General features: G+C 33.5%; 2 protein-coding genes and 1 pseudogene across 4 annotated transcripts; 1 reads left to right on the forward strand and 2 right to left on the reverse strand.

The window, feature by feature from the left end:
* The first annotated feature begins 2268 nt into the window (after nt 1-2268).
* Nucleotides 2269-6099, forward strand: LOC143584868 (isovaleryl-CoA dehydrogenase, mitochondrial-like). Of its 2 annotated transcripts, none has more exons than XM_077066801.1 (15): nt 2269-2435; nt 3293-3376; nt 3486-3543; nt 3620-3744; nt 3842-3886; nt 4018-4081; nt 4153-4262; nt 4348-4424; nt 4996-5046; nt 5141-5205; nt 5280-5434; nt 5517-5557; nt 5637-5691; nt 5778-5834; nt 5926-6099. In XM_077066801.1, the coding sequence occupies exons 1-15, from the start codon at nt 2346-2348 to the stop codon at nt 6070-6072; spliced, it is 1224 nt and encodes a 407-aa protein (XP_076922916.1). In that variant the 5' UTR covers nt 2269-2345; the 3' UTR covers nt 6073-6099. The 2 variants fall into 2 exon arrangements, with proteins under 2 accessions (XP_076922916.1, XP_076922917.1); XM_077066802.1 differs by having other exon boundaries at nt 4018-4066.
* A 1480-nt stretch (nt 6100-7579) lies between these two features.
* On the reverse strand, nt 7580-14233 carry LOC143584869 (2-methylacyl-CoA dehydrogenase, mitochondrial-like; annotated as a pseudogene). The gene is made up of 15 exons (XR_013144443.1): nt 14099-14233; nt 13430-13513; nt 13278-13335; nt 10099-10230; nt 9982-10026; nt 9838-9886; nt 9400-9509; nt 9243-9319; nt 9110-9160; nt 8595-8659; nt 8372-8526; nt 8214-8254; nt 8056-8110; nt 7932-7988; nt 7580-7834 (listed from the first exon to the last, which is right to left on the reverse strand). The product of XR_013144443.1 is annotated as a 2-methylacyl-CoA dehydrogenase, mitochondrial-like (transcript).
* A 3778-nt stretch (nt 14234-18011) lies between these two features.
* LOC143584861 (uncharacterized) lies at nt 18012-23059 on the reverse strand. The gene is made up of 7 exons (XM_077066797.1): nt 22726-23059; nt 21502-21557; nt 20569-21419; nt 20020-20215; nt 19768-19953; nt 18409-18773; nt 18012-18324 (listed from the first exon to the last, which is right to left on the reverse strand). The coding sequence occupies exons 1-7, from the start codon at nt 22902-22904 to the stop codon at nt 18184-18186; spliced, it is 1974 nt and encodes a 657-aa protein (XP_076922912.1). The 5' UTR covers nt 22905-23059; the 3' UTR covers nt 18012-18183.
* Between the last annotated feature and the right edge of the window lie 684 nt (nt 23060-23743).

The following is a 23743-nucleotide window of genomic DNA, read 5'->3' on the forward strand; positions in this document are numbered from 1 at the left end:
TAACATTAGAGTAATTAATCTATACTATATATAATGTATAAAAGAAAGGCAAATCAAGACACCTTAATTTTAAGAGATTTACAAATTTTAATGTATAATAGACATCTTATATAGCATGTGAGAGAGGGACAAACTTGTTCATTAGAAAATATGTCTTGAAATAATTACAACATTGCCCCTCAACTTTAAACAAATTTTGTAAATTTAAGAAATAGTAGTACTTTGGACCTTTATCTTTACCTATATATTCAATTTAATTTTAATTGTAAATAACTTCCCACAAACTATTTTCCAACGGTCATAACTTTTACATACGTTAATATTTTTTATAAAAAATTGCACCATAAAAATGAGCATTTTATTGTCTTTGATTTGAGTATGGTATTGCTATATTTTTTAAAAAAAAAATTTTTTAGCATATTACATATAGGTGTTCACAATTCGGTTTTAACGGTTTCTAAGTTATATCGTGAGCCAAACTGTTGGTTCGATTTTTTGTTATTGAGAACCGAAATTGAACCGTAAAAACTTTAAACTTCGTTACTAATGGTTTGGTTTCGCGCATTGAGCTTCAATAATAAGTTTACCGTCCAGTCCGGTTTTATATGGTCAATTTTTTGTATAAACCATAAACCAAACCAGTTGCTATGGTTTAAACATTCGGAAACTGACTGACCAAAAGTGATGATTGGTTCAAACGTTTTCACAGTTTCAAACGAACCTTGAACATTCACAATTATTACATGATTACTATAATTTTGGTTCCCGCCGCATCGCGCGGGCACCCGTCTAGTATTATGTTATAGTTTTGAACTAGAGTGTTAATAATTACTATGTTTCATTTTGTTCTAGCATAATAATTATTATTTTAAATTTTATTGGTTTTCACATTTCTCGTGTTAAAAGTTGTTTGTATTTGATCATAAGGTTGTGCAACGGTTCATAAATCGAACTGAACCCGAACCATAACCGTCTTTGAATTGTTAAATGCTAAATATAAGAACTAGAACCGGACCGTATTTTAACGGTTCCGGTTCAGTTCAGATTCGGGTTAAACAATTCTCAATAAAATCCTAAATATGAACTATTAGAAGGTGTAAGAAACAAAGGACAATTCATAAAATAAAACATAATCATATCAACATGTTATATTTTAATGGATAGGATTGAAAGAGGATTCGAATGCCACGGGATTTTACATAAAAAAAACTATATCTTAAAGCATATTTACAATAAGTGAATATGATTATCGCTTTTGATATTGCAAGGGGATTGGATATAACTGGGAACATGAGAATGTGGATAGTCACTGTACCTGGAAGTTGGAAAGTTCACTATTTAAATTGTGTTTTAAATATAATCTTTAAAGTTTAAACCTAACCCGGTTTAGGTAGTTCTTTAACCATAACCAAACCAAGAATCGTTTTCACCCAAATATAAAAGCCGAAACCAGACACGAAATACAATAATACAGTTTGGATCTAGCGGTTCGGTTTCAATTCCCCATCTCTACTCACTTCTATTTAATCCTAACACTATGTATCTATATGTAACTTTATATTTCTATAATAAAAAACTAAATAATAAATGTTAAATGTCTTTGACTGGTTCTAGCTTTAACTAGGGTTATAATCAAGCCAAGGTGAGCTCAGGCTCGAGCTTGAACTTAAACAAGTTGGATCAAGCTCGGTTCGTTCACTTTATCGAGCTAAAAAATCAAGCTCAATCTCGACTCGTAGCACAAGCCAAGCTCCTAATTAAAAAATAATAATTGTTTTGTTCTCTTTTTTATTCAAAAATGTTGATATATTAAAACCAACTTAGTCAAGATCGAGTCACGAGCCGAGGCAACCCTAGCTCGAGGCCAGCTCATTTAAACTGAAGATTTTTTCGAGCTAGCCACAAACTTTTTAAACCAGCCTTAAGTCTAACATTTAAACCAAAACATAAACCGTTAAACAAGACATACATATTTCTGTTTCGAAATAAAGTAACCGGTAACCTGTAACGAAAAAAAGGTTAAAAACGTGACTTTGGGAAGAAAACAAAAACTTAACGAATTATAAATTTATAATTTATAATTAATTATAATAATAATAATAATAATAATACTTAATTTGTAGTAAGGTGAGACATGTACCCACGCTACTACCTTCTGATGACATTTTAAACTTATCGTTACATAACAACACACATGGCAATCACATCTATAACTACTGCTGCCCATGCCTACTTATAATCAGTACACCAATTAGTCATTCGTCTGCTTGCTTGCTTGCTTGCTTATTTAACTAATAATTTGAATCCATCGGCTTTAACGCCTTCGTAATTCAATAATAATACTGATGTTAATGCGGAGGTTGACGAAACCTAGGGCTTCATTTCAATTACAACGGTTTTCAACTTCTATGCTCTTCGATGATACTCAGATTCAGGTTATTACTTATTACTCTCATGAATAATATGTGTGTTGCTTAACATGTACAAATTTAGTTTGTTAGTTATTTATTGGACAGAATGAATGCATAGAGTTAGTATTTATTTATGGTATTTATAGTTGTTAGACTCTTATAAGCCTATAATTAGTATCATTTTGATTATAATTCATTTTAGGTCAAATTCATTGTTGTTCAACTAACTATGGTCCGGTGGTCAGGTGAGGACTAGCGATTGATCGGGATTATTAGTTGGATTGGAAATTTTTATATATAATTATCAATTTTTTGTTTATTCACGCACACACACTTTTATATGTAATTTATATATATATAAGCATTTTATGTATACACACACACACACACACATATATATAGATATATGCCTGTGTGCGCGCGCGCGTTGGGGGTGGGGGGGCTGGAAATCGGCAGGAATTAAGGCCAGGTTAAGGTCCGAGAGGCGACTACCGATTTTCTGGCCGATTACCCAAAAAATTAATTAGTCATCGGCTGACTAGCGATTAATCGTTGACTAGTTGCGATTTTTACAACAGGGGGAAAATTTGTGGAGTTTGTTACACAGAAGAAACTATTGTATACAATTGGTAATGGGGGTACAAAGTATTAAAGTAGAGCTTTTAAAATTTTTTAAAATCTGTTGTGAGTTTATCACAAAATATAGAAAACTTGTGTTCCTTGTTTCAAAAGATTTGCTGAATTATTGTGGTAATTATTATTATTATTATTATTATTATTATTATATTATTATTATTATTATTATTTCTGTTACTTGACCTCTTGAGCAGTTGGAGGAAATATTTGGTTGATTTCTGACAATTTTTTTGAAATTATGACAGTTTAAAGAGAGTGTTGCACAATTTGCACAAGAGCATATCGCTCCTCACGCATCAAAAGTTGACGAAATGAATAATTTCCCAAAGGTTCTAATTTTCAAGACATCAATTATAAGTTTTATATATCTTATACAGTTATACATATATACCAATGTCCAAAGAAACTGATTTTAAATCTTGTTTATGGATGATCTAGGAAGTTAACTTATGGAAATTAATGGGAGACTTTAATCTTCATGGCATCACAGCTCCAGGTAGAGTTGCAGCCTCTACTGTCAATTACTTGTTAATTTTCAAATTTAGACCATAATATTAATATTATTTTTGTAGAGGAATATGGAGGGCTAGGGATCGGTTATGTATATCACTGTCTAGCTATGGAGGAGATTAGCCGTGCATCGGGATCAGTTGGTTTATCTTTTGGTGCACATTCTAACCTCTGCATTAATCAGTTGGTAATACCGAATAGCTAATTAAATCTGTGTAGTTTTGAATATTTGATACGTCACGTGTTTAACAAGTTTTGATATAATGAGTTTGTTGATGCTGCAGGTGAGAAATGGAACTGCTGCACAGAAGGAGAAATATTTGCCTAAGGTTTCATACTTTTATTTAATCTTTTATTATTTATGAAAAAACGCCGGAATGAAAAACAATAATATGAAAAAACAATAATTTATGTATGTTATTCACGGCTTTGGTTTTAATTTCTTTTATTTGATATATAGCTAATCAGTGGGGACCATGTGGGAGCACTTGCAATGAGTGAACCTAATGGTATATCTTATTTAAGTAATTTTGGTTATTTTTGGATTATGTTGAGGATTTATTTTGAGTTAATTATTGTTTTTTCATATTATCAGCTGGTTCGGATGTTGTTGGAATGAAATGCAAAGCTGATCAGGTTGATGGTGGTTATGTTCTTAATGGGAACAAGATGTGGTGCACCAATGGCCCTGTTGCTCAAACGCTGGTAATTAATTAATTTAATATAGTAATATGTTCATCGCTTCTTTGTATTATCTTTGTTAACATCTTATTTTCTTGGGTAAAACCAGGTGGTTTATGCTAAAACGGATATTTCTGCTCGATCGAAAGGGATAACCGCGTTTATTATTGAGAAAGGGATGCCCGGGTACATATTATGTTGATCTTGATGACTGTATTGGGAAAAAAAGTAGGCCTGTAAACGAACCGAACGAACACGAACGGATCATTTTCATGTTTGTCCACTTAGCTTTAACCGAACAGGCGATCGAACAGTTAAACAAACTGGTTTTTCTTGATCATTTATTTAGAAAATGAACGCATTCGTGTTCGTTTATGTCCGTTTGTTAATAGTATAACTGAACGAACATAACCTGGGCTGAACCAATTAAAAATATGCGAACAACATCGTGTCGGGCCTAAAAAGTTATAAAAACTAGACTAATCTGTAATGTACCTATAAAATTTAAATACGTATTAATGAATTTAAACAAATGAACTTGAACAAACGTAAACATACATGCATAAATGAACATAAAGGAACGAAGAAGACATGTATTCGTTTATTAACTACACGAACATAAACGATCTTCCGGTCACACGGTTCACAAAAGGTTCATTGAACGCTCGAATCATTCACAAACCTAGAAATAAGTACTAAAATAGTTTTTGTATACCTGCAAATTAAATCAATGTTTGTATATGTCTGTGTAATGCAGGTTCAGTACTGCCCAAAAATTAGACAAACTTGGAATGAGAGGAAGTGACACGTAAGTTCAAATTAGAGTTAATTATATAATCCTAATCTGTTATTAATTTAAAATTAAGAACACCATTTGATTATCTAATTGTTACAAATCTCAGATGCGAGCTCGTTTTTGAAAACTGCTTTGTCCCTAACGAGAATGTTCTTGGCGAAGTGGGAAAAGGTACCATCATAATAATAATATATGTATATAAATTTAAGTTTGAATGATATATAACTATAACTTACAAATTTCAGGAGTTTACGTGATGATGTCTGGTTTAGATTTAGAAAGACTTGTACTGTCAGCTGGACCAATCGGGATCATGCAAGCATGTCTTGATGTTGCTCTTCCTTATATCCGTCAAAGAGAACAATTCGGTCGTCCCATTGGCGAGTTTCAACTTATGGAGGTTAGTTATTAGTAACAAGTTAAATATGATTACAAAATAAATAATATTCTTCCGTAATTAAAAACAAATTCTATGAAAACAGGGTAAAATTGCAGACATGTATACATCTTTGCAGTCTTCAAGGTAAACCGTAACTCAATTACACACGTGACTATATGTACGTGTTTAACGTTTATTAACAGTTAATCAACATTTTTTACAGATCATATATGTATTCTGTTGCAAGACAATGTGACAATGGAATACTTGTTCCAAAGGTGCGTTTATGTTCTAACTTAATCAACGTGTCATGTGCTTTATAATTTGTACGACGTGCACTGACAATTGTACCATTCGGTTACAGGATTGTGCTGGAGTTATACTCTTTGCTGCTGAAAGAGCCACTCAAGTTGCTCTTCAGGTTAAAGACTTAAAACCGTTTTTTCCAATTTCAAATCATAATTTTATTATTTACTCCTATTGTTTATATTTAAATTATATATTTTTTGCAGGCGATTCAATGCTTAGGTGGCAATGGGTATGTGAACGAGTATCCGACTGGTCGGTTGCTACGCGATGCTAAATTATACGAGATCGGTGCTGGAACAAGTGAGATTAGAAGAATGATTATTGGGCGTGAACTCTTCAATGAGAAATAATAAAAAGGTTTAAAATGAATATCCTAGATAGCCCTTTAAAATTTAATTGACATACCTCAAGAATGTAATCAGTCACTCAAGATGCATGGTTGACTTTGCAATGAGTGTTGCTTTGAAATGAGGTGGTGAATTACTTGCATTTTGATAAATTGGTTCATGGAGTTTTTCATGTTTACAGAATTTTGGACATATACTTATAGAGTCTAGAATCTGGACTCAAATAAACGGTTCAATTACTGAAACATAATAACCCGATTTGAGATGGGAGGTCTTCGATTACCCAATTTGAGATGGGAAGTCTCCGATACATGGTTAAGAAAACCTAATACTTAGATAATAATAAAAATTTACCTCCTCCTCACTATAACAAAATATATAAATAACTTGCCCTAAACTTAAGCTACACTTTATTAATAGAATAATAACCGGTACTAAATTCCAGCCACTCATTAACCCCATATCCCCTCTTTTAATAACTGATTTGACCAAGGTATGGGATCGTATCAATAAATGATAGTCTCTAGAATATGGACTCAAACAAACGCTTCAATTACTTGAGCATAATAACCCGATTCGAGATGGGAGGTCTCCGATTACCCGATTCAAGATGGGAAGTCTCCGATACAAGGTTAAAGAAAACATAATACTTAGATAGTAATAATAAACATTGACATTCTTAAAGATATGACCTTAGAACTATTTATTCTAAATGAGTGTTGAAACTTCTCCATTACATTAGCACTTGACTCCTCAAATTAAGTCTTAATCTTTGACTCTTCTTTAAATACTCTTTAAATTAAATGATAGGCGGGAAACTGCATATGTTTTTTAACTGACTTGAACCGTTTGGCATTATGGGTATTAACCTGAACCAAGTTTCTATCATATACTTATGTCGGCCTGAAACCCGAATCGAACCCGTTTTAATCCGAAATGTGTGTTGGCCCGAAACTCAATCTGAACATAACCCATTCTGATCCGAAACCCGTTTCATTTTGTAGGACGTCTCGTGTTAGATACTTGTGTCGGCCTGCAAATCTGTAACGATCCAAAACTTGTGTTTCTTTAAGACAACCAATTAGGAGCTAGCCGGGCGATGGAGTAGGGGACTGATTAAGATTAATAGGGATTAGTCGGGATTAACCGGATTGAAATTTATATGTAAGTTTCCAAATATAAATATATATTCCAAATTTTGACTGATTTTGGACAAATGAGGATTAATCGGTGACAAGTCAGTGGGGGTAACGACTAGTGATGTCAGGCTTGACGCCTAGTATGATTCTCAAATTGTGATGGGTTACCACCAAAAAGTCTACTAAGAATTATTAGATTCTAAGTGATGAGCAAGGGCGTTAACGTTTGACTTAAAACCTAGAAACAGTCAAAACTGGTCATTGATTCGATTTCACATTGGTTTTTTAAAAGGTTCTTTATTAGTCATTCAGTGTTACAAAATATAAAAAAGTCAAGTTAACCAAAGTTTATTGCAATCAAAACTTTTTTATTATTATTATTATTCAGCTAATGATGATCACACAATGTTACAAACATACATGACACAACCATGCATCTTTGCAACAGCATTCAAGAGTCCACCGGATGTTATCACTCGTCATTGTTGTTTTAAGAGTTCACGACCGATAATCATTCTTCGGATCTCACTAGTTCCAGCACCAATCTCGTACATTTTAGCATCACGAAGCAGTCGGCCAGTTGGGTAGTCGTTCACATACCCATTGCCACCCAAGCATTGAATAGCCTTAAAAAAAAATACTAGTAAATTAATAACTACAATTAATCAAAGAAAATTAGTTTAAAAACCGTTATTTACGAGTGCAAAAATTAACTTATTGGACCTGCAAAGCAACTTGTGTAGCTCTTTCAGCAGCGAAAAGTATAACCGAAGCAGAATCCTAAAAAAAATACAATTCTTGATTAATATACAATCCAAATTAAAAAAAAAATTAAAATTACGCGTACCTTTGGATCAATTTTCCCATTGTCACAATCTCTAGCAACAGAATATAAAAAAGCTCTATATACATATAACACAATTAATCAACCGATCAATAAACATAATAACGAGGTCAAGTATTAATTACATTCCGAACGAATAAATTTAGAATGTATTAAGTTACCTGGAAGACTGCAAAGAAGCATACATATCTGCAATCTTACCCTATATTCACACAATATATATGAATGATCAGTACATAAATTAAAAATAAGAATGTTATGTTAATATCAATTTTCTTTAACAAGTTTTAACAAGAAATGTTTTAATTAATTATTAAACCTGCATAAGTTGAAACTCCCCAATGGGGCGACCGAATTGTTCTCTTTGGCGGATATAAGGAAGAACAACATCAAGACATGCCTGCATGATGCCAATATGTCCGGCTGATAATACAGTTCGTTCTATATCTAGACCCGACATCATGATATAAACTCCTGAAATGCATATAAACTTTAATATACCAAAACATTCATAAGAAATATTATTGTCAAATTAATGTTACCTTTTCCTTCTTCACCAAGAACATTCTCGCTAGGAACGAAACAATTTTCAAAAACAAGTTCACATCTGGGATTCATAAATTGTTAGATGGTATCATCATTTTTTTTCTAACACCTAAAATGCTATCAAATTATATTTTTTTAAGTATATATATCAAATATAGTAAAATCACATAAATTCTACTCAATTTATATAATTAGTACAATGGTTTTCATCAAATTTAAAAGAGTAAACTTCGGTTTTCGTCCCTGTGGTTTTGTCCAAATCTGCGGTTTTAGTCCAATAGTTTCAAATTTGCAATTTTCGTCCCTGTGGTTTCATTTCACCAGCAATTAAACCCAAATTTGCAATTTTAGTCCAATAGTTTCATTTCGTCCATGTGTGAAATGAAACCACAGGAACGGAAATCGCAAATTTGAAACTATTGGTCTAAAACAGCAGATTTGGACAAACCACAGGGATGAAAACCGCAGTTCACTCAATTTAAAGGTAAATCGAGCGGGCGGGCATACTTACGTGGCACTTCCACGCATTCCAAGTTTATCCAGTCTCTGGGAAGCGATAAAACTATACATATATCGATCTAAAAACCTTTAATTTTATCTTAACTTGCATATAAAAAAAGAGCAAATTTGTTAAACATATATACCTGGGTGATCCTTTCTCAACGATAAATGCTGTTATCCCTTTCGAGCCAGCAGCCGCATTTGTTTTAGCATAAACCACCTGATGATCAAAAAGAATATTAATCAGTGTAGCTGAAAGTTAATAGTTAAGATTTTTTTACATAATGATTATTTCATTACAACGGTATCAGCAATCATCCCATTTGTGCACCACATCTTGATTCCATTTAATACATAACCGCCATCGACACAATCAGCTTTGGTTCTCATGCTAACAGCATCCGAACCGGCTGCAGGAAGTAATTTACAACAAAACATATTGACTTAACAGTTGGTGTCATTTTAGTCTAAGATATACTTAAGATCAAAGCTAAATTTATACAAACATCTTACAAGTCACTTCATATATATAATAAAAGTTCTTGATTTTATTAGTATATTTTTTTAAAAAAAATTACAAAAGTTATTTAAATATAAAAAGTTGATGTAATTAGTTAAACTAAACATTGTGAACAACAAAAATAAATTTCTTTTTTACCCTTTCTGTCATTTTGAAACTTTTATTAATTATGATATTTTGAAACAACAAATTGTGAACAAAAGTTATTAATAAATTACCATTTGGCTCACTGATGGAGAGAGCTCCTACATGCTCCCCACTGATTAGCTTTAATAAAATCAATATGATAATTAAAATCATAATCATGCATATCAAGTTCATTAAAGTATTTTAACTAATAATTTTTTTATAGTAAGTAGAACCTTTGGCAAATATTTTTCCTTTTGTGCAGCATTTGCATGCCTCACCTACATGAGCAAGTTTAATTAGTTTATGAGTTACTGACTATATATTATTATGAAGTTTAAGGTATAATTAACCAGCTGATTAAGGCAGACGTTAGAATGGACACCGAAAGACACCCCAAGTCCCAACTGCAGCCGAAGCACGACTGATCTCCTCCATTGCCATACATTGATACAAGTTACCAATGTTTAGTCCTCCATATTCAACTGTTAAAAAAAAATAAAAATAAAATTCATATCAACCAACATTTATTCGTTTTTGTCACGAAGAGTCACAAATTTGTTTTGGTTTGTCTAATGGAGACTTTTCCAAAGTCGTCCATTTTTGTATTATCCCTACCTAAGCGTCCAAAGTGTGTTCATGACATTTGAGGTAAAGGATATAAAAGTTTTAACATCTGAAACAAATTTTTTTATATATATTTTTCTTAACTAGAAAAGTCCATATATTATTACTTAATATATGTATTTAGTTTGTTACAAAATTATGCATAAACAATTCTTGGTCAAAGAAATTCGTAAATATTTGATATTTGAATGGAATAATTAAAAAAAATAGTTAAATATATTATCCTCTTAGAGTAGGCTGTTGGTTAAAAACTTAAAATCAAACCTATAACTGATTACCTATATTTTGGTTTTAAATTTCATAACTGATAGATTATGTATATGAGTAGATTCAAGAATATTTCAATTAATAAATCCAATTATGTTTTCAAAAGAAAAGATCAAATAAGAAGTTTGATTTTTCTAAAAAGGCTAGGAAGGAGGGTATTTTTGTTTAATACATTAATATTGAAAACCCATTTAATTTAATTGCAAAAACCCACTTAATTAAAACCCACTTAAATTTTCACTTATCTCCTACAACCACCACCGCCCACCGCCACCACCTTGCCGGAAAAGTCTTCGGAAATTTCGCCGGAAAATAAAACACTATGAAAAACACAATGAAAAAGACACAATGTAAAAAACACTATAGAAAAAACACTATGAAAATAAAACACAATTAAATAACACAATGTAAAAAATACAATGCAAAAAACACTATGAAAAAATAAAACACAATTGTATAACACAATTTTGTAAAACACAATTATGGTAAAACACACTTTGTAAAAACCCACGAATTTTTTATTTTATTTTTATAAAACAATATGGTACTCATATAAAAGATAAAAAACACTCGTTTTTATGGTGAAATTGTTTTGAAAAAAAAATGTCGTATAAAAAAGTTATAGACGTTTTAAAATGATGGAGGAATTTGACATGTGCCTTGTATGTGGAGAGAGGAAGTCAACAAATGTGTTATCCCTATTATGCCATTACCCTTCTTTTACACTTGATGATCTCTCTAATATAATCTCAACCATTCAATTCTTAAATGAATGGACAAAATTATTTCATATCCTTCCTAGAAAAACTAATCTTTTTATTATAACTCAACCCATGTTTTCAATCCAATAACATATATATTAGCAAGCTTCTTAAATTATATATAAAAGATAAATCTACTTTGTTATTTTCAAATATGTAGTCATAAGTTAACTTGTGTATCAAGTACAACATCCACATTGTGTAACATGTAAAATATTAAAACAAGCAAACTAACTTATACCCCAAGTTATATCTCTTTTAAGTCCTCTATAAAAGCACTCTAAACTGTTTCTAAAAGACTATAAAATCATTATCCTCTAGCAACCTTCACACCAATGAAGAGAGAGGGTCGTCAACACGGGTTCGTTCGAAGCCACGCAATCCTTCCGGCTCCCTTTATTCAACGACGACACGTTAAAACTGTTGATGCCGCCTCTTTAGCCGGTGTATTCACCGAAGTTTCAACTAAGCCAACGAACCAATCAAAATTCACTGGAAAATGCGCTAAGTCACGTTGCAACGGGTGTCATGTCCACCCGGCTTGTAAGTCCAAAGACAAGACTAAGGGCACTATGAAGATGAGATCGATCGAGTCTGATTTTGAATTTATTCGTAGTACTTCGGCTAAAGGGGCTTTTGAGTACTTGGCTAATGATGCAAGTTATGATGATGGTGATGAATGTGAGGGTACGGTTGATGAATGTGATTACGGTAACGTTGAATTTGGGAGTGATCTTGCGTCGATTGTAGCGAACAAGAGTATTTCAGAGGAAGATGACGACGATGTCGAATATACAAGTTTTTGGGATTCAATGTGGTGTTTGAGAGAGTTTGAGATGTCATTGTTAAGAGGAGTTTTGGAGATGAACTAAGGTGAGTATGATGATGATATATGAATGGTATTTGGTTGGACATTGTTATAATATGTGACATGTTTTGATGAATGGTGGATTATTATGTTCTTTTTAATTTTTAATTTGTAATAATGCATGACCTTTTTTTTTATTTTGGGTTGAAGTTTTGTTTTATAAATATAATTTATGATTATTTAAAATATATAAAAAAATAAAACTTTGAATAATAAGTTTACGAAACAATAATATTATATCGGAAACTAGTAAGTAATAAGAAAAAAATACATATTTTTGAAAAAACCTCGTTTTTAATAAAATTTATATCGAAGTGTTAATTTAAAAAAAAACACGGTTGTTTTTTAGATTTTGTTTTTAAAGCTAACCGTTTAAGTTACTAAACAAAAACCAAATTATATACTATATTAATGGTTAACGAATAAAAAAAAGGAAAAAGGATAAAAAAAACATGAACTAGTAATTGCATGAAAGATGACATAGAACATGTTTTCAAACTAGTTTGTTTTGGTAAATTAGTTTGGTAAGAATCAACTATAAAAAATTAATATTTTATTTTATTTTATTTTATGTCATGGAAATGGTCTTAGATATCTCGTTAAAACCAATACACATTTGGTGATGTAAGCGTTATAGTCTTTGTCCGCCATTGCCATGCCGACGCCAGAGTCCTATTGAAAAGCTTGGGTCTCGCTTTATGGGAAGTTACAAATCAAGCCATTGTGATTTTTAATAAATAATGTTACTTAAATAACTAAATGTTATGCAACCTTGGTATATTATATATACTAGGATATTGGCCCGTGTATATTTCAAACGTTATATATATATATATACAGATATCATAAGAATTATTTACCGTGTTCTCTGCTGGATATGGACGATTGGACGTTGGTGGCAAAGGCTAGGCAAGGTCATTAGTGGAGTAAAAGATTTTATAATTTTTTTCTTGTAACTATTTAAAATTTAATTTTGCATACATTAAATTATAAAACACTTTTTACCCACCTGGAGCAGTAAGTCCATGAAGATTAAAGTCTCCCATTAATTTCCATAAGTTCACATCCTATACCATGAAATACACAAAACACAGTCATTTTTTTTTGTAATTCTGTATGAATATATTTACACATAAAACAATAATGAATTTGTCTTGAAACCTTCGGGAAAGTATCTGTTCAGTCTATGTTTTCTGCGTGAGGAGCTATATGCTCTTGCGCAAATTGTGCAATGCTTTCCTTAAACTGTCACCAGATATCGGAACAGATTGTGAGAAACTAACCGTATATCGAGACCTAAAGCAAATTATAGAATTGTACTTTTGGTGGTGAGAGAAAGAAAAAAAGTTAATATTATATTAGAGTTATGGTGAGTTTTAGACTTTAGTAAAATAAAAAGAATGATCTTTCGGGGTATAAAGATTATTTGCTCGTGTTGTCAAAATTAGATTAGCTTAATTCAAAGATTCGATTTGTTCTAGATTAGATAAAGTGTGAAGTTGAAATCCTAGATCTATATAATGTGTTTGTAAGTAGTCTATAATGTTTGGAATTAGTTAATCAAAAAGGTGAAAAATAACAAATATCAGTTAGACTACGTGTTATGGAATTCTGAAATAAGGTTAGTTAACCAAAAGTGGTGTCTTATCACTGTCACGTAATGACGTAGGCAGTAAGACATTAACTAACTAACTCCTCAAGTTGTGTAATAAAGAAGAATCTGTTAACCAAATGTTTGTATTAATTCGATTGATAAAAAATATGGAATGTGAGTTTATATGCTTTGGGTGGCGCCCAAAACACTTGGTCTCGGTAGATTAAAACAAGAACCTGTATTTGGGTATCATTGAACAACATTGAAGTTGAAAAGAGCGCGTTGTGACATCGAGAGAAAGCTTTTGTTGCTGATGATGATGATGATGATGATGATGCAGGCACTCTTGATCTCACGAATCTCAGCAACATCTTGGAACACAAAGTATAACAAATTTACCGGTTTAAATAAAAATAGATGCCATGCCTGTAGGATTTATTTGACTTCTATATATCTGGCTATAAGTACTATTACCTTTTAATGTGGTCTACCCGTTAGCAGCCTAGCCGTTTTCAAGTTCAGGTAGGATTGTTTATTAAATATTATTATTGAGAAACGGGCAACAAGCTGCGCTGCAGACCATTTTTGAATAGCAAAATCCAATCTTTTAAACACTACATTGATAGATCTTGGAGTCATAACATTGCTATGCATGACCCGTTGTACTCGACTAAGTAGCCCCACAGCTTCAAGTGTGAGGGAACCAATGCGAACGGCATAAATACATGTTGGTTGTCAAGACAAGTTTTCTCATGTTTAGTCACCTTGTATGAAGCAGCTGTTAGAGCTGCTTGTCCAGCCGTGAAACCATTACACGTCTACACCCTAAGCCCACCAAAGAGGAAATCCCTGTTATATCCACACTCGCATGTTTCCCTCTACTCCATCCAAAGGACAAAATGTTCGCCTTTATTTATTTCTATAAATTTATGATTATAATTTGTTTTATATGATATTATACCTATTATTTAGCTTTTTATCATAATTTTACTACAACAATAACTTTTTAAAATATATATATATATATATATATATATATATATATATATATAGAGAGAGAGAGAGAGAGAGAGAGAGAGAGACTTGACATATTGTTAGGAAATAGTTAGAAATAATAGCTTTGTTTATGTTTGCGAGCCTACTTGAGCTTGAGAAGTGAAAGTAGAACTCAGGATCATTTAATGGAAGAGTTTCATTTGAAGTTCGAGCTCATTTAAACTTGGTTTGTTGAAACACTTTACCTTTTGGTCAAGAGTAGCTCCTGAGCCATTCAGCTCATTTGCAACTAGTTAGTCAGAGTTACGTAAGAAAATGAAACCAGAAATAAAACAAAGCTAAATTTTGTAATTATTTATGTCAATATTTTGGAATTTATTAACATTTTAAGTAACATGATAACAAGGTTATGATTTTAAATAAACTTATTTATGACACCTAAAAGAAAAGTTAGCATTACTGATGAGACGGTACTTCATAATTGTACAGTATGAATATGTATGAAGTTTTTTTTTAATAAATATATATATATATATATATATATATGATGATAAGGGTTTGAATTCAGATTATACATTATTGATTGACCAATTTCATCAAAATAATTTTTGTTCCATACAGCCGCTGCCCCCCACCCAAAAAAAAAAAAAAAAACCTAACCACCCACAACGCTAATACGCTGGTGAATTCTAAGACCATGTGTACTGCTAGCGTTGTGGCTAGCGTTTTGGGTGAAAACGCGGGGGGTACACCGCCCCCCCCTGCGTTATGATAATTTTTTTTTTGTGCATTGTATACAAAACGCGCATGGTGGCACAGAAATCAAAAAAACTAGCCGTTGGAGCCGTTGAGATTTAAAAATATATATATATATTAATTATATTTATACTATATAAACAAACCAAACTCATTTTTTTAACACACTCCTTCTACTTCTATACCAATTTATATCTTTTACACAAATATTTCTACCAAAATGTTTCCAAACAACAACCAAAATATTCTCGGTTTCGGCCAATATGTCCGTCAAGGCAACCAAAATCCACAACCGAACCAATCTACCGCCCCGACGCCAACCGTACCCGTCCCGCAAATGTATGACCCGTAAATGGCCGCGTACATTGCACGGCGCCACGTGGAAGTTTAATGTAATTTTTAATTTAGTTTAATGTATTTTTTATTTGGAAGTTTAATGTAATTTTTAATTTTATGTTAATTTATTTAAATGATTTAGTATTTAAAAAAACAAATAAAATTAATAATGACTGGGCGACACGTGGCGCATAACCCCTGGTAGTGGAGAGTTATGACTACAGCCTGTTTTTGTACAAAACCATAACTCTGACTGGGCGCCAGTGGCGCATAACCCCTGGTAGTGAAGCTTTATGACTACACATGGTCTAATGCTTGGCATCAGACTCTTTTATAGTTCGCTGCATGACGTGTTTAGTCCCCATGGTTTAGAACTTTAGATGTTACATGTATAGGACTAGGAGTAACAATATTCTTCTCTGGGCAATACTGCTGGGTTAAATTTGGAGGGTTATATATTGGAGTATTGGGTTTAATATTTATTTACAATCTAAATAAAAAATAAAATAATTCGAGAATGAGATCGAAGTAATGCCCGCAAATAATATCACCAACAAAGGTAAGGTCCCTTCCCGGTCGCAAATTATATCTCAATTCGTGTACTAAAGTTGTCGGAGATGTTGAATACTTGAATGGCTAGACTTATAGTTAGGGCTGTTCAAATTGTAAGACCCTACCCTTTTACCTAATACCCTACCCGGACCCTTTACCCTTTTAGGAAGAAACGTGGACCCGAGACCCTACCCTCTAAATAATAAAAGGGTCGGGTATAAATAAAGGTTTAAAGGGTCCAACCCTTTACCCTTTAAGGCAGTAATCACATCTCTCTTTCTGCATTTACTAGTTACATATCTTATATATGACTTTAATATATGAATCTTAGAACACTTATTCTTTCATTTAATAACATAGTAAAGTCTAACTTTGAAAGTTAATCATCCATTTGAACTGATACATATAATATTCACATTTACAAATTACATGTAGAGAACGATTGAAACAGTCAGTAGTATGACCCTTTATTTTTATTTTTCTTAGTAATTGAGAAATTTCGAATGAATCATATATGTAATACAAATCTCTCATAAATTTCATATTAATCGCGAATCTCATATACATCTATCTAGAAACTAGTAAACGGGTCAAGGGTATGAAAAAGGGTCGGACCCTTGAAACCCTTTTACCCTTTAAGGTGAAATATGAATACCCTTTACCCGACCCATATTATATATTCGGGTCTAATTAAGGGTTTTAAAAGTCGGGAAACCGGGTTTCAAGGGTCCGACCCTTATCTTGCCCACCCCTACTTATAGTGTTAAAGATAGCTTTTAAAAAGTTTATAGAAGTTTAAAGTTTTTAAATTGAACATTTCAAAAACAGTGAAACACAGCAATAGCAATTCTTTTTATTTACTCGAGCAGAATTAATTTTCGGACTGTGGCCCATGACATAGTTTGTGGACAACATCACAATTACGGGTGCAAACGAGCCATCACTGGCAAGCTACTTGAGCTTGGATAGATAAAAAGCTCGAAACGAGCATAGCTTTTCCAAGCTTGGGCCCGAATGAGAAGCTTATTTAGGCTCGTAGATCCTTAATGAGCCTTGTGTATTTTAAAATTTTACCTCTTTTGGACTTATATGCTGTGTATTAATTTCACAATGCATAAACGAGCCCGAGCCGAGCATTAGCTCGTTTAAGGTACTACATGAGCTCAAACCAAGCTTTGGCTCGTTTAAGGTGCTACACGAGCCCTAGCCGAGCTGCACCGAGCCTCATTTAAGGTTCTTCTCAATATATAAAGATAAATATAACATATATAAATTAATTAATAAATAATAAACGAGCCGAGCTTGAGTCGAGCACAAGCTTAAAAAATGACTCACGGGCCGAGCATGAGCTTTAGAAAAAGAGCTCGAAACGAGCTAAGCTTGAGCAGCTCAAGCTCTTGTAAGCCGAAACGAACCGAGCTCGAGCCTAATCAAGCTCAGGCTACGCTAGGCTTGTTTACACCCCTATTTACATTTCAAATGCTTCTGTTAGGCCAACATATAAAGGGCAAATACAGATAGTCACCAGAAATATAAAGAAAATGTAATCAAATCCTAACTTAAGTAGCTGAAAAAAATGTTAAACCAGTCTTTTGTGACACGTAAAATAGTCACAAGACAGTTAGCACATTTTTTAAACACAAACGAGTCGCTAAAACCATTAGTCAATCACTACAAAGCATCACTCACTGTTTTCTTCTTCAAAAATTGGAAGAATCCCCAAAGCTGAAGATCCCAAATGCATTCCTCTAACAATGCCACCGTAATCTGTCTTAATCTTATAACAAAAAAGCAACACCGAGTCCCACAATGCTGTTCTTCCCTGTAATTAAAATATAAAAAATAAAAAAACTTTATTACCAAACTGGATGGCATCATAAACAATTTCAAGTTAATATACGCATACCTCAAAAGAAAACTGTGGCTTCTTATCCCAATACAAGGCGAAAATAGGAGGGCTTTGTTTGCCAACTACCAGTAAACAAGCTCCGGGATGAAGCACAGACGGGACTCCAGTAATTACACCCAAATAGTTCTCAGGAAATCGTTCTTTGGGTGGAAGTAAACCTAAAAATAAAGGGTTTTTGCTTGACTGTACACCCGCATGACACGTGGGGTCCACGTGTAGCATCCACTTTGGGTGTTCCAAAAAAGCACAAAATAGATACAGCAAAAGATGTGAATCAGTTGGAACTTCAGTCCACTTCTTACTCGAGTTGTTTCCGTTTGTAATATATTCATAGTTCTTAACACAAGTTCCTGCAGCAAGCTCTGCAAAATATCGGTTCACATGGGTATTCACAGTTTAATTTTCATGCACTCAAACTTGAATTTTAATGATCAATTAAATTACTATATTATAAAAATAGTAAAAAAACAAACTAGGTGTTGTGAGAGAATTCTACTATTCGTTGAATAGTAAAGATTACAAACTTTAATGTGTATTGTACAACTAAATTGTATTAAATAATATTCGTCTTTAACCCATTTAACTTTTTAGTAATTTTAATTTCTCTAATAACTTGCGTTCGTTAACTTTTTTAAAAAAATTAATGTGCAGTTGTCATTTTTTGAATTCTTGGTGCTCCGATACAAACTATTAAAAGCAAAATATATTTGAAATAATGCAGTTTTTTTAGTATCGTAAACTATACTGAGTGTTGTTACTATACCGATTCCGTGATGAACCGAACCAATACCAACTGAATAACATAGGTACCGGTGTCGGTAACTCGGTATTATCAGGACCGACATTGGTGCTTGTATTTATGGTTTTCAACCCATATGCCATATAAAAGATGCATATTTAACCCATTTAACTTTTATTTCTTTAGTAATTTTATTTTTCTCTTATAACTTGAGTTCGTTAACTTTATAAAGAAAAACTAAAGGGGCAGTTGCGATTATTTTTTCTCAAGGTTCCAATATAAATTTTATTAAAATAGAAGTTGTATTCAAAATAAAGCATTGTTTTGGATCATAAACTATACCGAGTGTAGTTAATGTCCCGGTAACATGACAAATGCAACCGATACCAACCGAGCAACATAGATACTTGTGTCGGTATTATCGTGACCAGTATCAGTATTCATTTTTATGGTTTTCAACCGATGTAAAACACGTGTCAATATCCTTTACAACATGGATAGCGGTATCGATATTCGTTTTTTTGGTTTTCTGTCGATGAGAACACTTCTATGGTTTCCGAGTGAGGACGTTTACTATCTTAATATAGAAAAAGGAAAATACTAAGAAAAAGGACTACCTCGGATTCTTTGTACTGTATAATCGGCCCGTATATGACTCTGGGGTATCAAGCCCTTAGCCCATTCACCTTTCATTAAAGCTAGAAGCTTTTGGTGTTCTGTAATGGCATCTATACACTCCTGTATGACAGGTATTGAAGGGTTCTGAGCTGGCATCTGTTGGAACCCACCTAGTGGAGGCCTTGCTACAAAAAACATCAAAGCTGACAAACATTTAGGGAACATATGAAAAATGAGTCAAAGGTACTTACACATGGAAGCATCAAGAGTTTGCATAAGAGTTGTGCGTAACTGAAGAAGCAGTCCATCTTCATCAAGTGTATATGCAGGCTGCCAATCATTAGTCCTCTCACTGGATGTGGCAGTTGTGGTAGTTACAGCTGTCAAATCAGTTCCTATTTTGCTGATTGTGACAGATATACCAAGTTTAGAAGCAGTCTCCATAACCTATAAAATCAGAAATAAAAAGTTGTTAATAAATCAGTGGTATAAATTAAATGAAGTGTTTTTTATCAGTGCTAAATAACCATTTAACAAACCAGAAGAAACGATCAAACACTAACAACTAAACGAACGGGGTTTTCTTGTCCGTGTTCATTTGTTAAGACTTAAGATGCATGTTGTTTGTTGAAAACGTGTCTTCTTTGTTGTGCTAACAAAGTAACAAAATGACCATGAATGATTAAATAACAGATGCACATAATGTAACCAATTTGGATGAATTAGTGTGCATGCATACAAGTAAGTTAAGCAGCTTTAAAAGACAAGTAAAACTACATAAATAACAAACTGCATCAAACCTTTATGTGACTGGTTTCAATTTTGAAAAGCAAAGGATTGAGCACAACTGAAGAAAACCACTGTCTGATAAGGTCACGCCACTGCTCGATTTGTGGATAAACACCGAGGCGTTCAAAGGCATCAGTTGACTCTTCCATGGACATAGGTGGAGGTAGATCACCTTCCCCTTTCTTTGGTGGAGTGCTAAACTTCTGAGAACCAGGAGACATACGAACAGGCCTTAATGGTGTACTTCTTGCCGTACCAGAAGTATTGGTACTCGGGCTAGATATACCAAATCCGTTTGCTGTAGGAGGTGGAGTAGCCATTTTACCAGCAGAAGTTGAAAACTTCTCCTCAAAATCTGCTAAGAACGATTCAAGCTGTTGTTCGGTTGATATCTCTCGTGTAGAAGAAGCCCGTTTACTTGACCAAGGAGTGGAAAGTTTTTGGTCCGGGCCGGGTGGTGTCTTTATGTTTGGTGAGGAGACAAGATAGACTGATGGAGAAACAGGTGGTTTTGATGGAGTGTTGAAAGAATGCATCTTGGTTCCACTGTTTGTAGTCAATTTTTCACTGTTTTTACGGGTCATGTAGCCCGAAGTGACAAATGGTTGGTGAAGGGGGGCAAGTGGGCTTGAAGGTGATGTGCTGGTTTTAGGTTTAGGTGGCTCTTTTAATTCAGTCTGCTGCAACTTTGGTTTTGTTCCCAATAGCTCTCGTTGTCGGTTGGTTAGATTTGGTTGGTCATGGGAAGTAGATGCAGGTGTGGAAGCTTTTATTTTCCATAATGAGATTGCTTTGATAAGTGCAAATAACGATCCAATCCAAACCAGAGCCGTGACAGCCTGCACTACTTTCAAGAAAATATCTGTAGACAAACATAAAAAATTGAGTACATAACTACATACATCAACTCAATATTTAACAATTTAAGACCAGAAGCTACTTACAAGCAACGTCTTGAGTAACATATTTGAGTTTGGAGCTGTCAATGATATCATTTTCCCTAAAATAGTATACAATAATAGAATGTATTAGTTTTGGATGCAAGAAGCTTATGTAAAAGAAAAGGTTATCAATCTTGCTTATTCATGTTATGAATAATCAACCCCAGGCCCAAGCCCAACCCAGTACCGGGATAGCCACTAGAAGAAGTAGCATGTCCATTCAACCACCCAGAAAATGGAATGATTCAACGGCACATTCCAAGGCAGCCAAACGGAATAGAGACATCAAGAGCATGGCGAATATTGCATATAAGGAGGACTGAGAATAGTTTGTTAAGCATTTTGTTATAGTTGTTATCTTCTCTCTCTCACCTTCACTCTTTGTAATTTCTACTTCTCATCACTTGTAGCTCTAAATTTGATCTAATAAACTTACCCTGCTTCCCAATTCTGCTATATCGATTATCATATACCTTTAAATTCGGGCACTATGATTTTAGATACTTGGTTTCTATCTTAATGTACTTTTGTAACTTTTGTTAGGTTACATATGAATCTACTATCAAATTTGACAATCAGGTTATTTCTCATAACAGGTATGAACATTTAAATAGGTATTTATTTCAGTCAAATTCAACTGGATTTATTTTATAAATTACAATTCACGCAACAAACATGCTCAAAACAAAGTATACTGAAAAGCAATACCAGAAACTACTAATCAAGCAATAAACAGAAATGTAACTGACACAGTGAGGTATAGTGTGCGAAACAAAATGTATTAATGCAGGATTAGATCCTAGGGTTTCTATCTTAATACACTTTTGTTAGATTAATAATAATATTAATCAGCTATGCTGATAACATTGCATGAGAATTCGGATATAAATTCAACAACAACAGGTATGAACACGAAAACATCTAAACGACTAAACAGCCATTAGTTTCAGCTAAAATCACCTGGAATTAACTTCTAAGCTACAATTTGTAACTGTAGCAGTGAGGTATACATATTAATTCTCAATGTGCTTCTGTTAGGTTACATATTAATCTACTATACTGATATCCTGATAACATTGCATGAGCTACTGCTACCTATGAGAATTTGAATAATAATTTGACAATAACAGGTATGAACATTTAAACAGCCAAATTCACCTGCAATTAGCTTCTAAATTACAATTCACTCATAAAGCAATAGCAACGAGTGTGTGCGAACAGCAATACCTGAGAACGAAGGAAGCTAGAGACAGAGCAGAAGCGGACGACAGAGAGAGGATGAAGAAGAACGTGTACTTGGACGGACGGAGGCTGTTGGTAGTTAAGGCAGCCGAGGGAGCTGGATTCTGGTATACGGCGAACTTTGTAGCAGGATTAGCTGAGTCCTTTCGTCCGGCTGTGTCCATTGGTGGAATGAATTGTGTGATTTGGTGAGCTAGGGTTTGTACTGGTCCGCCATTGATAAACCTTCTCGAGTTTCCAGGTTTGTTCAAATACGAGACTGCCAAAAGTGTTTTAAATTTTCAACAATTTTACGTCTTTCGAACGCGGGGAGAATTGAAGAATGTAAGCACTCAAGTCTTTTGACTGGCGAGTTGCGAGTAGAGGTGCACAGATCAGTTCGGTTTGATCAACAAAAGTTAAAAACCAATTTATGATCGGTTTTGGACTTTCGGTTCGGATTTTGACCGGTTTAGAACCGGGTTTGGTGGAGAAAATTACAAACCGGTTCCAAACTTTCGGTTTCAATCAGTTCCAAACCGGTTTCTACATAATCGTTTCATACTGGTTCAGTTTTTGTTTTATTTTCATGTCGGTTCAGTTAACCGGCTCTTTTACGCATCTCTAGTTGCGAGTACTCAGTCCAGACGGTGAGTACTCAAAGATTACTCGTTGAGTACTTTACACCTATGCATGATTTTTGCAGACATTACTTAAATCACATAAATGTGTTGCTTTAATGGTCAATCATGACATGTGGAGTTGAGTTGTCATTGTTAGCGGTGACTGACTTTGGGGTGTTTGGGTGAGTTTTTCAAACTTGCTTATTTGATTTTTGAAAAACAAAAGCGTTTTTGAAAAGCTTCATTTTAAAGCTTTTGGAGGGGTTTTGTCAAACATCTTTTGATTTTCAAAAATCATATAAGCGAATAAGCAAAATTTAAAAGATTGCCCAAACACCCCTTGAGAAGTTTCTTCTTTATATAACATGAAAAAATGTTAGATTAGTCTGGATTAATCTTAA

Source organism: Bidens hawaiensis, unplaced genomic scaffold (genome assembly GCF_021521415.1).
Source record: "Bidens hawaiensis isolate Kalapana, Puna unplaced genomic scaffold, B.hawaiensis_p1.1 tig00033481_1, whole genome shotgun sequence".
Classification (NCBI taxonomy): Eukaryota; Viridiplantae; Streptophyta; class Magnoliopsida; order Asterales; family Asteraceae; genus Bidens; species Bidens hawaiensis.

What these genes read in the sequence shown, in the direction of transcription:
- LOC143584861 (XM_077066797.1), bottom strand. Translation starts at nt 22,904, where the DNA reads ATGGACACAGCCGGACGAAAGGACTCAGCTAATCCTGCTACAAAGTTC. An exon ending in TTGAAACCAGTCACATAAAG is followed by an intron (nt 20,216 to 20,568) that starts GTTTGATGCAGT and finishes CTGATTTTATAG; the next exon opens with GTTATGGAGACTGCTTCTAA. An exon ending in AACTCTTGATGCTTCCATGT is followed by an intron (nt 19,954 to 20,019) that starts GTAAGTACCTTT and finishes TGTTTTTTGTAG; the next exon opens with CAAGGCCTCCACTAGGTGGG.
- LOC143584868 (XM_077066801.1), top strand. Translation starts at nt 2,346, where the DNA reads ATGTTAATGCGGAGGTTGACGAAACCTAGGGCTTCATTTCAATTACAA. An exon ending in ACCTCTGCATTAATCAGTTG is followed by an intron (nt 3,745 to 3,841) that starts GTAATACCGAAT and finishes TTGATGCTGCAG; the next exon opens with GTGAGAAATGGAACTGCTGC. An exon ending in ACATCTTTGCAGTCTTCAAG is followed by an intron (nt 5,558 to 5,636) that starts GTAAACCGTAAC and finishes CATTTTTTACAG; the next exon opens with ATCATATATGTATTCTGTTG.